The sequence below is a fragment of the Lucilia sericata genome, unplaced genomic scaffold (assembly GCF_015586225.1).
Source record: "Lucilia sericata isolate MDLA Ls3-8-SP2 unplaced genomic scaffold, ASM1558622v1 Contig001258F_arrow, whole genome shotgun sequence".
In the NCBI taxonomy this organism is placed as follows: Eukaryota; Metazoa; Arthropoda; class Insecta; order Diptera; family Calliphoridae; genus Lucilia; species Lucilia sericata.
Window position 1 is genome coordinate 96878 of NW_023995211.1, and position 14481 is coordinate 111358.

Sequence of the window (14481 nt, forward strand, 5' to 3'; positions counted from 1 at the left end):
ATTAAGTTTTCTTGTTTTAAAAGCTATGACAAAACTTACCACTTTTATTATCAGCTTCTGCATTGGCAGCCTGCTGTTTAGCTTGTTTCTCGGCAGGTTTGCGTACAAAAAAGTTGCGCAAACGTTCACCAAAGTTTTTAGCGGGCTTCTCTTCCTTTTTAACGGGTTTACTTTCGCCCTCTTCCGTTTCTTCTTTATTTTCTTTCTCTAGTAATTCACCTTCGGCACCATCACCATCGGACTTTGGTTTATTTTTCATAAAGAAACCAGGCAGCTTTAAACCACCAATGGGTATTTTCTTGGGCTTAACTTCTCTTTCTTCGGCCGATAACTTTCTTTCATCGCTACCATCTGCCGTTTCCGTTTTAGCACCTCCTTCTGGTATATCTATTATTTCCTCACCGCCACCATTAGCTTTCTTTTCATCCGACTCTTTTGAGTCTTTATCTTTCTTTTCGGTCGTTGGTGTGGTGGGTTTTGAAGCAGATTTCTTTTTATCTTCCGCCAATTTCTCAGCACTTTGTTTAGTTTCATCGTCTTTCTTTTCCAGCATTTTGTCGGTTTCCTTGGGTTCCTCAACCACCTCCTGTTGTGGAGTGCTCTCAGTCTGAGGAGTTTCTTTCTCTTCTTGTTCTCCCATTTTTATTAGATGTTAAACTTTGTCTTTTTTTATATAAAATTTCACTTTCTTTTCTGGCCTTTAAGCTGCGTTTCTATTTAGTAGAGTTGAGTTAAATCTGTAAACACAATTTGATAAATTGATGTTTTATTAGTTTTATGTTTCGTATATTCTTAGTTATTCTGTTTAAAATACTAACATAAACAATAACTTTGTTATTTTTTATTTATTTTCTAAGGATCTAGGATCTATCACGTATGAAAGATAAATTTGTAATGACTAACTACTAGCCGTTAAAGCCGGCTTTATATATTATTTAGTATCTCAATATCTTGGAAATTTGTATACAATAAAATAAAACATCCCTGTATTTTTGTTTACATTTGTATATTATATACATGTGTAATGTAAATATACATATGTACGTGTAATTTTAACAATATAAATATCCTTTTTATGCGTGTGTATGTGTGTGTATTTAGTATCACAAAACAAATGACACATTTCCTTTCATTGTCTAAATAGTACGTGTATAATTTTCCTCTTACACATTTTCTTTTTTTGTGTTTGTTTGGTTTCTTTTGTATTTTAAGTGATTTTGCACAATATGTATAATCCCTGTTTTTATCTGAAAATTGTTACCTGGTTTATTTCAATAAGACTACCTGGAAAATCCCTTATCCAGGTAACAAAAACTGTTTAAGTTCTTTATTCAGTTTCTTGGCATTTTTTTTAATTTGGTTTTAAGATTAATATTGTAATAAATATTCCCGTTAAAATATGTGCCATAAGAATATAATTTTCCAAAAACTGGGTTTTTGTATAGGAAAAGCCACAGTCTAATAGATTTTCACCAAGTCTATATTTCAATGTTCCCGCCATTTTAATAAAAAATGGGCAATTTCTCAAATGTAATATTTTCCATTTACAGAAGTTTCAGGGTTTACTTAAAAGCTAGTTCCATTACGGAGATTGCATTGAACAAGACTAATACTAAGCAGAATGTCTTGACTATAGTCAACACTAAGGTTTAGAATATAGTCATAAATATTATGCTGACTATAATTAAGACTATATTCGACACTGTAGTCAAGCCTATTGTCGAGACTATCGAGTCAAGATTATTGTCCAGACTATAGTAAAGACTATTGTCCAGACTCAAGACTAATGTCAATACTATAGTCAAGACTATTGTTCAGACTATAGTCACTACTATTGGTCAGACTATAGTCAAGACTATTGTCAAGATTATTGTCCAGACTATAATCAAGACTATTGACCAGACTATAGTCAATACTATTGTCCAGACTTTAGGAAAGGCTATTGTCCAGACTATAGTCAAGACTATAGTCTAGACTATAGTCTAGACTATTGTCCAGACTATTCTCAAGATTATCCTGCCTACAGTCAAGCTTATTGTCAAGACTACAGTCAAGCCTATTGTCAAGACTACAGTCAAGCCTATTGTCAAGGCTATAGTCAAGACTATTGTCCAGGCTATAGTCAAGACTACTATCCAGACTATAGTCAAGACTATTGCCAAGACTATTGTCCAGACTACTGTCCAGACTATAGTCAAGACTATTGTTCAGACTATAGTCAAGACTATTGTCCAGACTATAGTCAAGACTATTGTCCAGACTATAGTCAAGACTATTGTCCGGACTATAGTCAAGACTATTGCCAAGACTATTGTCCAGACTACTGTCCAGACTATAGTCAAGACTATTGTTCAGACTATAGTCAAGACTATAGTCAAGACTATTGTCCAGACTATAGTCAAGACTATTGTCCAGACTATAGTCAAGACTATTGTCCGGACTATAGTCAAGACTATTGCCAAGACTATTGTCCAGACTACTGTCCAGACTATAGTCAAGACTATTGTTCAGACTATAGTCAAGACTATTGTCCAGACTATAGTCAAGACTATTGTCCAGACTATAGTCAAGACTATTGTCCGGACTGTAGTCAAGACTATTGTCCAGACTATAGTTAAGACTATTGTCCAGATTATAGTCAAGACTATTGTCCAGACTATTGTCAAGACCATAGTCAAGACTATTGTCCAGACTACTGTCCAGACTATTGTCCAGACTATTATCCAGACTATAGTCAAGACTATTGTCCAGACATTAGTCAAGACTATTGTCCAAACTATAGTTAAGTCTACTGTCCAGACTAGATCCTTTTCCATAAGAAAATTATCTAATTGTAGCAAGGCTGTATGCCAGACCATAGTCAAGACTTAAGGTCAGATTGTAGGCTAATCTGGGTAATATAGAAAGCACTATAGTAGAGACTAGAGGCTATAGGTTATACTAAAGGCAATAGACCAGCATTTAGGACGAATTATAGTGGGGACTGTAGGCTAGACTTAAATTAATCTATCTCTAAATTGCTACAGCTCCCTTTCAAACAGTTATAAAAGGCAGGTTTATAACTCTCTCTTTAAAATGATAATAGTTCAGAGTCAGATCTCTGATCGGTATAATAACTATAAAATTGAAAACTATAGCGATCGGAAAGTTTTCAATTTTCAATAAATTATCGGAATTATAATGGATTTTTGATAAATTTTCTTTTTTTGGTCATACAATTAAGGTTAAAAACTTATTAACACGATTTAAATGAAGCAATTTAATTTAAGATAAAATTTTAAAGAATTATAAATCTACATCAATATGACATCATTGTTTTTCAAAACCCCCAGAAGATATTTTTCAAAAATTAAAAAACATAATTTAAAAATAGTTGGTAATTTTATTAATTGCTGTAAGTTGTTGGTAATAATTGAAATGACAACTAGTCACGCTACTTAGGAAATGGATGACGTGTTGCACTTGCTAAACATTTGTATTTTAACGCACTTTTTTTCTCAAAAAAAAATACCCCACATTATTTCAGTTTCTAATAGATTTGAACCCAAAGATCATCATTAAAAACATCTTATCTGTGTCGCTTGTTATTTGCTCTCATAGCCTGCTGTTGTAATAATTTGAAATGAACTAAATATTTTAAACATTTATTTATAATGTTGCAACATCAGGAAATTTGAAAGAAAAAAAACTAATTTCTATTTTTGTAATTTAAACTTTGTTTAAAGAACAGTGGGTTTAAAGTAAGTAAAAAGCACAAAACATTGTAGCGAAATTAATAATTTTATACAAAACAAATGCAATATATTTTTTATGTAGAACTTAAGGCTGGAGAAAGTGGAATAATAGCTTTATATAAATATGTAAATAAGTACACAAATACATACTTTTATTTAAGCATTTAATAACACATTTATATATAAAGGCTTTTAAAAATTCTACTTTCGTGTGGCGCCTAGTTTATGTCATAAAACATAAAACTACTTTTATCCAGATTAAAGTCAAGAAGTAATAAAAAAGCAAAAATTACCTGCTTGACATGAAATGTTCCTGCAGACAGCAGTCATATATTATTAACTACCATGTAAAGGCAAATCCTATTCCATTATATATATTTTTTTGCTAAAAACATAAATTCGTACTTTTAATTTAATATTTATAACTGTCTAGTATAGAAATTCATACAGTTAGTTGTACTTAACGAGTCAATAAGACATGCTGGTCACTATAATCTTTAGTGGTCTTGTAAGTTAATCTTTAAATTTGTTAGAACTGTTTAAAAGTTAAATTAGGCGACCTTTACGGGTAGCAGCGAACGACCAGACTAATTCCCAATTCATTAGTTTGTGATTAGTTTTAGTAGCGAATTGTGGCAGCGAAGAGGGGATTAAATGTCGGATCTAATGTTCGAAATTATAAATTTCTTAAATCTTGTGAAATACTTGCTAATAAAATGAAGGGAAAATGAAAATTGTAATCAAAATATCATTACAACAATTCCACGTTTCTAGTCCGTTTCCGAAGCTTTATGTATATCAATGAATCATCTATGAGAGTCCTGGACCAGGACTTATATATAGACAGGTTTCTATATAACAGAGTATTATATAGAGATTTTTCAATATAATAAACGCTTATAAGGTCAATTACTGAAGGAAAAGTTAAATTTATCCGCCGCCGATATTTTCTATAATAAGCCGCCGCCGCCGACCTAAAATGGTTGCGCCGCCGATCATTTTGCATCGGCTTGTATCTCTGGTCCTGGTCCAATTAAACCTATAAAAATGTGCGGTTTAGTTAAAGACCCTGTGAATTGTCTTCCAATTAATTTGAAGGCATTAGTACCCTGACTTCTGAAAATATCGAAAAACTTCAGATTCAGAACGGCTTAAACATTTGTTGTCTGTTAAAATCTTAGAATTTCTAATATTTGAAACTTCAATTAAAATTCTTAAAAGAAATTCTTCAATAATACCACTTTTCTATAATAAATATTAAATTTTTTTTAAAATATAAACAATTTTCTTTAAAATAAAACTGAATAATCAAAAACCCCTAAATTAATTTCAACACTTGACTCTTGAAACCTAATAACGGAAATGAAAGATATAAAACATTTGACCGAGACCCTTATGATGCGCTTGAATGCATCCCAACACCAGCAACCTCAAACAATTATCTCCAAAATTTATTTTGTCCAACACGTTCTTCGTTCATCTTGTCTACAAATATAAACAATATAAACATTTTAAACAAAAACCAAGACACGCGTTTACCCTTTTTCTTTTATTACATTCTAAATATTGGAATTTCCGCTAAGAAAATTTTTGAATAATTTAATTTAAAATTGTTTATGTTTGTTAAAAAAAAAACGGAGATAAACTCACGTAGTAATTTTTATTATTAAAGTGTTGAAAAATTTGTTTGTATTTGTTTTTGGGAAAATTATACAAAATATACACAAATTTACTTTAAATTTTCAAAATACAAGTGGTATTGTTGTAATATAAACATTTTTTTCACTTTTTTGTGTGTGTGTGTGTTTTCAAGTGTAAAATTTATCTAAACATAAATATAAGATATGAGTAAAAATAAGGGAATAAGTCATTAGAAATTCAATAATTATTGCATTTCTTTCAGAGGAATTTAAACAAACAGTTGTTTATTTATCTAAAATAAAGACAAACTTCTTAAAATTCTATTAAACCTAATTATATTAAAATTTAAGGAAAAAAAAGTCGGCATTAATGGAAATTTTTATCTCTTAAGAACTTAGTCTGAAATGTTGTAGTGAAAATGTAGGAATAGATCACCTAAACAAATTAATATTTTATCTAATGGATGTATTCTTCTATAAGAATGAATAAATATTTTGGAACTATTAAACACTTTAGATGGAAAGATCAAGTCACTTAAAGTTAACAAATTTCGCAAAAATCGTTGATTTAAGAGCAAATTCTGAAAACTATAGATATTTAAAAACTGTACTGAAGAAGCATAATTAAGGTATTAAGAGTGTGATTGTGATGGCATAACTATTAACTTGGTGCACCGCCCTCACCTTGAAGTTATTATAACCCCGGGTATAGGAATGGGAAAGTTAACCAGTAACATAAAAGACTTGTCCAGTACTGGTACTTGGTGAAGTCTGTTTGGGTAAGTGAAGGTTAAAGGTCTGATTTACGTAGATTAACTAATATTTCGTATTAAGGGAACGGGCTTGAAAAAATTAGCGGGGAAAAAAGACTTCGGTGGCTACGCCAAAATTAGAGTGGCTGTGGAACTAAATGTTGAGGAAAGATTTGATATTGCAGATGTTGGAGTTAGTGTTGTTTGATTATCGTTGTATGCGGCTGTTATATACTATAATTGATTAATACTTAATTGCCTCTTCTTTGTTTACTACATTAATAACTGACTTGCCCCAGTGGCAAGGAGAGAAGATAAGTTTGTTTTATTGAAGTCGTGGGTTGGCTACGCGGCGAGAGCAGCTACGAGCGAGCAGGAGCTATCGATCTAGCTCTAGCGAGCACTATCTAGCTCTCCTACGAGCGAGCGATCGAGCTAGGCTATGCGAGCATCTAGCGATCTCGGCAGAGCTAAGCGAGCGATCTATCGATCGATCTAATCGATCTATCTATCGAGCATCTATCTATCTATCTATCTATCTATCTATCTATCTATCTATCTATCTATCTATCTATCTATCTATCTATCTATCTATCTATCTATCTATCTATCTATCTATCTATCTATCTATCTATCTATCTATCTATCTATCTATCTATCTATCTATCTATTTAAAAAATCAATTTAAATGTTAATTGCACAAGAATGAAAGAAAAATAAAATTAAGCCGTTAAACGATTTAATGGGGAATTTAGAAATCTTTGAGAAACTAATTAAATAATTAACATTTTCAAAAATGTCCCCCTCCTTGAAGTGCTTGAATACTTAATGGCGGCATCATCCTTTACATGTGCATACTTAAGTATATAATTTTAATAAACTTAAAAAGGGATTTAAAGAGAGAAGACAAACAAACAAAAATAAAGAAAACTATTAGAAAATCAGAGTCCTATAAAAGCTGTTGCCATGTTGTTGCTCCAAAATAGAGAGTTCAAATGTAAATAAACCTTTTAGGACTAAAGATAACAACCTTCCACTAGCAGCAGCAACAACAACAATAAATAAAAAAGGAAGTTGAAAATTTTATGAGGACTTACAAGGTGTTTTCGCATAACAAAAAAACAGAAAAAAACTTTTTTAAGTTTTGTTTGATTAGAATTTTACCTACACTTAGAAATCATAAAAAAATAAATAACCAAATACACACGGATACACTTTGCATATACGGAGACATGAATACAACTTAAATTATATGTATGTAGTTGAGTATTTGCTCATAGATACATTTATTTTAATGTTATTTTTTGGTGCTTTTTGCAATTGTAGTAGCTTTTGTTTTTGGGTACTTTTCAAGCACTTGTACACATTTAAAGCTTCAGGAAAAAGGATATTTTGTTCTTCTTCTTTTTTTTAAGTTTATTTCAGAAAAGTTTTGTTAAATTTTTTAAATTTTGTTAAAATTATAAGATTTCCTAAAACACTCACATTTTTTTTATAAATTTATATTTTTTTTAATATAAAAATTATTTACTTTTTTTGTTTGTTTTTAAATATAAAATTTATTTATTTTTTTATTATTTTGTTGTTGCAACCTTTAGTTGCATTTATCTCATCACTAACTAAAATGTTGTTACAAGTACTGTACTGTTTGTTGTTGTTATGTTTGTGGTACAAAACATTCTCTTTTCAACACAATGCGGCAGAAAAATATTAATGAACAAGAAAATTTTGTTTTTTTTTTGTTCTTTTAAGTTCAATTACAAATTCTTTTTTTTAAATAATAAAACAAAATTTTATATTTGTTTTTTTTTTTTTATAAAACGTAGATCCGACGTATTTTTCTCGACACGTACGTACGGTTCCAGAGCGTTATTCGAACTATTCGCCGGCGCACAAAAACTTTTAAAAAGTAAAATCATCAGAGAAGTTTTATTTTATTTGTCTTCTATAAAAAAAAAGTTACACATACACACGCAGTTACACATTTCCACAAAGTATTATTATGTACTTGTTCCAAAACAAAACAAAAAAGCATTTAATGTTTACTCCAGTCGTTCGTTCGTACATCCAATTTTCCACACTCCACCAAACAACATACACATACATACATGTGGAAGCACATACATACAAATCAACCCAACAATAAACAAACAAAACGCCACTTTGAAAAATCCGTTGCATCTGAAAAATGCATGCAACCCGGGGAGAGAGATACTTATGCTATACAAAACATAGATACATACAAACACAACCACTAACACACACACACTCTTTGGTATATGTACAATTAATGGAAAAACAACAACTACAAGAATAAAAATAATCCGAAAAACATCCACACGTAGTTATACTTTAAAGACCCTCGATACTCGTTGTTATTTGGCATGAGTTTGAAAACCAAAGAACAAAAATAGGGGATGTTTTGGATTATATTTCTCTGTTGGTTTATACTTCCAATTTATTATTTCATTCTGTGTGTGTGTTACACATACATATAAGCATGTTATTCCAATACCACATCTACCACATTTACTCACATCGGTGGGTACATAGCTGGTAATAGAAATAGGTACACTTTTTTAGAGTAGGATTCACATCGCATATAATAAAATCAGGGGACTATCGCAACTAATCGAAGTATCTTTTTAAGTTTTATAAGTATTTCGACCGATACCGTTGTAATTTGTAACCAGAATGGCATTAATTGGAACCGACACTGAAGTCCAGGAAGTTGAAACAAATCTCTTTTATTTCCGGGAATCAGTTATGTATAGTTTTCCTTAATACCCATTTGAATCCAATAAAATTTTTACCCAAGAACATTTTCTTTGGTTTAAAACTTATATCGCTGGTCTACTTAGATCATTCTAAAGCACACGAAATCGAAAGAGACTTTGCTACTTCGTGAATACCCTAGGGTTTGAGGTACTCATGTTTGGTGATTTGCAATCCCCCTTGCCTTACTTGTGCATAAGCTGTCGCCAAGAGGACGATTATTTCCTCTGCCGCTTATATACTTTATCTTCAATTACATGCTCAATGTCTAGGCTGACTTGGGTTCTTTATTAATGATACAGGTCTATTTCCTTGATGCGTCTCTCAAGAAACCAACTTTGGTTGTTGATAGTTTCAATAACAAGGCCCTTTCTGATGGGTGAGCATGCAAGGTGATGTGAAACGGTCGATCACTTTCTCTGTCTCATCAGAGCAAATTGGGATCGTCAATTTTTGAACGGTTTAGCCGATCTGTCAATGTCCGATGAACTCGTTATTTCGCAACTTGTTTTGGTTCGATTCTTTCTCAAAAATAATATGTTTGTGAAGTATGATTAGTTCCTGCAATCGGTCCATGGACCAACCCCAGTCAGTCGGTTTTAACTATATAATGTCCTGGAACTCGGATTATTGCCAGAACGTCTAATAACACGATTACAGAATGTAGTGCACCAAAAATAGTCGATTGTTTAACGTACTGTGTGATATCTTCCTGAAATCTTCTATTTTATCTCTTTTGCTGAGTGAATTAATCTGACTTTCGTCCTCAGAGGCACAGACTACTTTATATTGAGCTCTTTTCTATGATCTGGACTAATTAGAAGTACCGGCTGGTTCTAACGGGGACCACAGGAACCACATAAGAGAGAGAAACCATTCTCCCTTATGTATAAACTCTCAACATAAGGGAATGGTAATTCTAAGGGTACCGCAATAGGCCACAAGGCCACAAGTGAACTCGCTAACTAGCGAGCAACCCACCAAAACTAACCTTCGGCCTCAGCAGCTTATTTGTATTTGGAGCATCTTGTATTTAAATATTAGAGTTTTTATGACCTTTGTATTTCAATTGGAACAGATGAACTAGTTTATTCGGAGGCATTTGAAGCAGTGATGATCTAGACTTCCACAACTCGAGGATCAGTGAATATAAAATTACTACGGATTGATGATTGATTTTGAAGGATATGATCTTGAAAGCGCCACATGATTCCTTTAAACTGTCCAATCGTGCGTCTGGACTAAGTTTTAGTTAAATTTTTGGATTTATGTCGAAATAACGGACACAAACTGGAAAATTTTTAGGAACTAAGTCCAGGAAATTGAATTTCTGAACAATGAACGATCATTTTTTTCACCAACTTTTTACTACCAGAACCGATAGAGGCGAATTTTTCGGATCATATGTAATATTATCCTCCTTTCAACCAAATTTATGAAATTTTAACTAAAAATCAAATTTTTACTAGAAAATTATTTTTTTTAAATGCAATTTTTACTAAAAATTGTGATTTTTTGGTAAAAATGGAATTTTTAGTAAAAAATATAATGTTTTGTAAAAAATGGAATTTTTAGTAAAAATTAAATTTTTAGTAAAAAATGAAATTTTTAGTAAAAAATGAAATTTTTAGTAAAAAATTAAATTTTTACTAAAAAATGAAATTTTTAGTAAAAAATGAAATTTTTAGTAAAAATGAAATTTTTAGTAAAAATTAAATTTTTTGGTAAAAAATTAAATATTTTAGTAAAAATTAAAAAAGTTTTATCAACTCTGCATACATTTAAAGTACTGCCCCCAAACGAATTTCTTTTAAAAAATAATCTGTGAAATGACACTGGAAACATACACAGTTTGGTTTCATAGGATAATAATGACAAAAACAGCAAAACCAACAACAACAAAAACATAAATAAAGAAAAAAGGATAAATGAGAAAAACAATAAATGTGTAATCATAGCATGTACTCTCCTCACTCTACGTGAATACAAAAGCAGTGGAAACAAAAATCAAAGAACTTTGAAAAAAAAGTGGATGAAAATTTACATTTAGGGTAGAAAACCATAGTTGGTGCTGTCTGATGTGTTTTGTTGTGCATCATGACGAGAAAAAAATATAATGTGAAAAATATACTAAATCAGGAAAATAAGAAAACCATCTCTTTGGATATATTTTTTTGTTATTATTTATTATTATTTTTTTCTTGTTTGGGAGTTCTCGTAATGGAAAACAAAACAAAAAAGTAAAAAACGACTTTTCCTTTGTTTACAACACCTATCATCGATCTGTCTGTTTTTTACGTTTTACTTTAAATTTTTTTTGCGAGGGTTGTTGTTGGTCTTGGATCTTTTTTTTAACAGCTGGCGGCGAAATTTTACACACATCTGTACAGTGGATTATGAAAATGTTAAAAATATTACATTTTTTAAAATTTACAAAATGGATAAAAATTGATATGTTTAGCGTATGATCATTTTGCGCGTTTGGTACTTTACTGTTTACTCAAAGTTCTTGACTAGTTACGACTAAAAGTTTATTCGCGATATTGTAACATGTATTTGCTGCGTAATGTATCTTAGAGATATAAGCGTGATACTAGCTCTATACCTCATCTATCTATATATCTATCTATCTATCTAATTCTATCTATATATCTATTCTATCTATCTCTATCTATCTAGCGAGCGAGCGAGCGAGCGAGCGAGCGAGCGAGCGGATGCGGCGAGCGAGGCGAGCGAGCGAGCGAGCGAGCGAGCGAGCGAGCGAGCGAGCGAGCGAGCGAGCGAGCGAGCGAGCGAGCGAGGAGCGAGCGAGCGAGCGAGAGAGCGAGCGAGCGAGCGAGCGAGCGAGCGAGCGAGCGAGCGAGCGAGCGAGCGAGGCGAGAGCGAGCGAGCGAGCGAGCGAGCGAGCGAGCGAGCGAGCGAGCGAGAGCGAGCGAGCGAGCGAGCGAGCGAGCGAGCGAGCGAGCGAGCGAGCGAGCGAGCGAGCGAGCGAGCGAGCGAGCGAGCGAGCGAGCGAGCGAGCGAGCGAGCGAGCGAGCGAGCGAGCGAGCGAGCGAGCGAGCGAGCGAGCGAGCGAGCGAGAGAGCAGCGAGGAGCGAGCGAGCGAGCGAGCGAGCGAGCGAGCGAGCGAGCGAGCGAAGGCGAGCGAGCGAGCGAGCGAGCGAGCGAGCTAGCGAGCGAGCGAGCGAGCGAGCGAGAGCGAGCGAGCGAGCGAGCGAGCGAGCGAGCGAGCGAGCGAGGAGCGAGCGAGCGAGCGAGCGAGCGAGCGAGAGAGCGAGCGAGCGAGCGAGCGAGCGAGCGAGCGAGCGAGCGAGCGAGCGAGCAGCGAGGCGAGCTAGCGAGCGAGCGAGCGAGCGAGCGAGCGAGCTAGCGAGCGAGCGAGCGAGCGAGCGAGCGAGCGAGCGAGCGAGCGAGCGAGCGAGCGAGCGAGCGAGCGAGCGAGCGATCGATCTCTCTATCTATCTATCTATCTATCTATCTATCTATCTATCTATATCTATCTATCTATCTATCTACTATCTATCTCTATCGATCTATCTATCTATATCTATCTATCTATATCTATCTATCTATCTATCTATTTAACTAACTAAGCAAGTAACTAACTAAGCTGGGACTCTCACATAACTTTTTTTCGAATTAGATCAACCTCTTACATTTCATATACAATTTTCTAAAGGAATATTTGTAACGCTTTTGTCAAACTATACTCAAACTTTTGTCATTTAAGAAAGGATTGTTAATTTGAGCTCAAGTCTTTCGAAATGTTAAATGACTAGAAAAACAAGGATACATTATCCTTATCTAAACTAAAGCGAAACAAAAAGAAGGACTACAAGCAATTTGTTTCATTTGACACTGTTGTTGTCATGCGTTGTGCATTAATTTCAAAAAATGGTATCTGTGGTACATACGATTTTTCGGTTTAATTTTTCCAACTTCTTTGGGTAGAGGAAGATAGATAAACAAAATTCGGAAGTAGGACACAACAAACATATACAAAATATTTATATTTAAACGTACTTGTATATGTAAAGATACAAGTACATGAAATGATGAGATTTATTTATCACGACTTACGCATCACAGTAGAATTTTTTGCGCTAGAGTTTATACAAGAGGAGTTGACGATGATGACGGCTGTTTCATACACGTGTTACACATATTGTAACTTATTATAATGATCTTTCACGCTTTTGTTGTAAATTTTAAATAATGTCAAAAAAATTCCTTATGAAAATTTTTGAAACAAATTTGGTATAGTTATCATCTTTAGTAAATATAGAAAAATAAACATTTCTGGGTGGGTATATAATATATAAATGTAAGAGTCTGATTATATACCGTGTAAGATTTCTTAGTCCTATTATATCCCCTGCAAACTGGACAAACAAACCACCCACTGTGTTTTGAAAAGTTGGTTTGAATATAATTTTTGTTGTCTCTTGAAATGGTGATATTTGTTTATCATATTTTTGTTATGGCAATCGAACGAAGAAAATCCGCTAATTAAATTAATTTGACCCGGTTAAAATCATGTCCCTACAATGGGAGGTTACCATTCCGGAAATTCCTGTTAACAACTCTAGCTATAATCAAGTTCTAAGTACATGAACCTATATCTGAATTCCATAATCCATTATCGATCCATTACTTTAACATGTATAGCTGCTGTAGGGTCATATGTAGATGCTCTTAATCGACTATATTTTCTTACTTGTTTTTGAATAAAAATGTTGGATTAAATGTTTGAACTTTTTTCTTTTAATATACTTCCTTTTTATGAATCATTCGCAAAAAAAGCACATGGACGCCTAACTGTTTTTACATGTTTTCTGCTGAGTCATTTTTACGTGGGTGATAAAAATTATGAAAATTAACCCTGCAGTTTAAAAAATGGCAAGAGTGAACTTTGTACTTATTACATACATATTTACAAAAAGAGCATTGAAACATATTTAAGATATGAGGCGGCGCTTACAGCCGAACGTACCTTTATTTTATTCGAACTGGCCAAAAGCGGTTATAGGACAGGTCATCTATGTATACTGGACCCATTGGAAGGTTATACACAATCATTGGACGTGCCTGATCGCATACCAGACACCAGAATATGTCGGAAACTTTGAAACGATAATCCCAGATAGAATGTCTTGTTCTAGCGGAACATTAGAGCAAATACCAGTAGTCCGTTGTGACACGGACAAAGTGGGCCTGGGGTTCTATACTGAAGACCCAGATACAGAAATATGCCACTGTTTACCTAATCATAACACCCAGCAATAACAGAATGCGTAAATTGGAATAGAATAAATATGACGGTCACTGCCCTTAATATATTTACCGACAGCCAGAAGGCAGTTAGGGCGATATCAGGTGATAGAATTAAATCTAAGACCGTATTGGATTGTAAGAAAGCTTTAACTGAATATTCTCCCAGAGGTAAGGTTTGCATCATATGGGTACCACGCCACTCGGGAGTAGTCGACAACGAAAGAGCGAATGTAATAGCTTTAAAGGGTAGGGAGCTCGAGGTAGTTAACCTTACAAACGCAAAACCATTCGACGCAACAAAAGCTG

General features: G+C 33.7%; 1 protein-coding gene across 2 annotated transcripts in view; it reads right to left on the reverse strand.

Moving 5' to 3' along the window:
- LOC119610635 (neurotactin) overlaps window positions 1–14481 on the reverse strand; it is a 37285-nt gene that overhangs the window by 3072 nt on the left and 19732 nt on the right. Inside the window, exons 1-2 of one of the 2 annotated variants that reach the window (XM_037965937.1) lie at window positions 7612–7982; window positions 40–737 (exon numbers count right to left, since the gene is read on the reverse strand). In XM_037965937.1, the coding sequence (XP_037821865.1) occupies window positions 40–640 (601 nt within the window). In that variant the 5' untranslated portion in view covers window positions 641–737; window positions 7612–7982. Of the gene's footprint in view, window positions 1–39; window positions 738–7611; window positions 7983–14481 lie in introns of those variants that run through there. The other variant, XM_037965936.1, reaches the window with a different exon arrangement.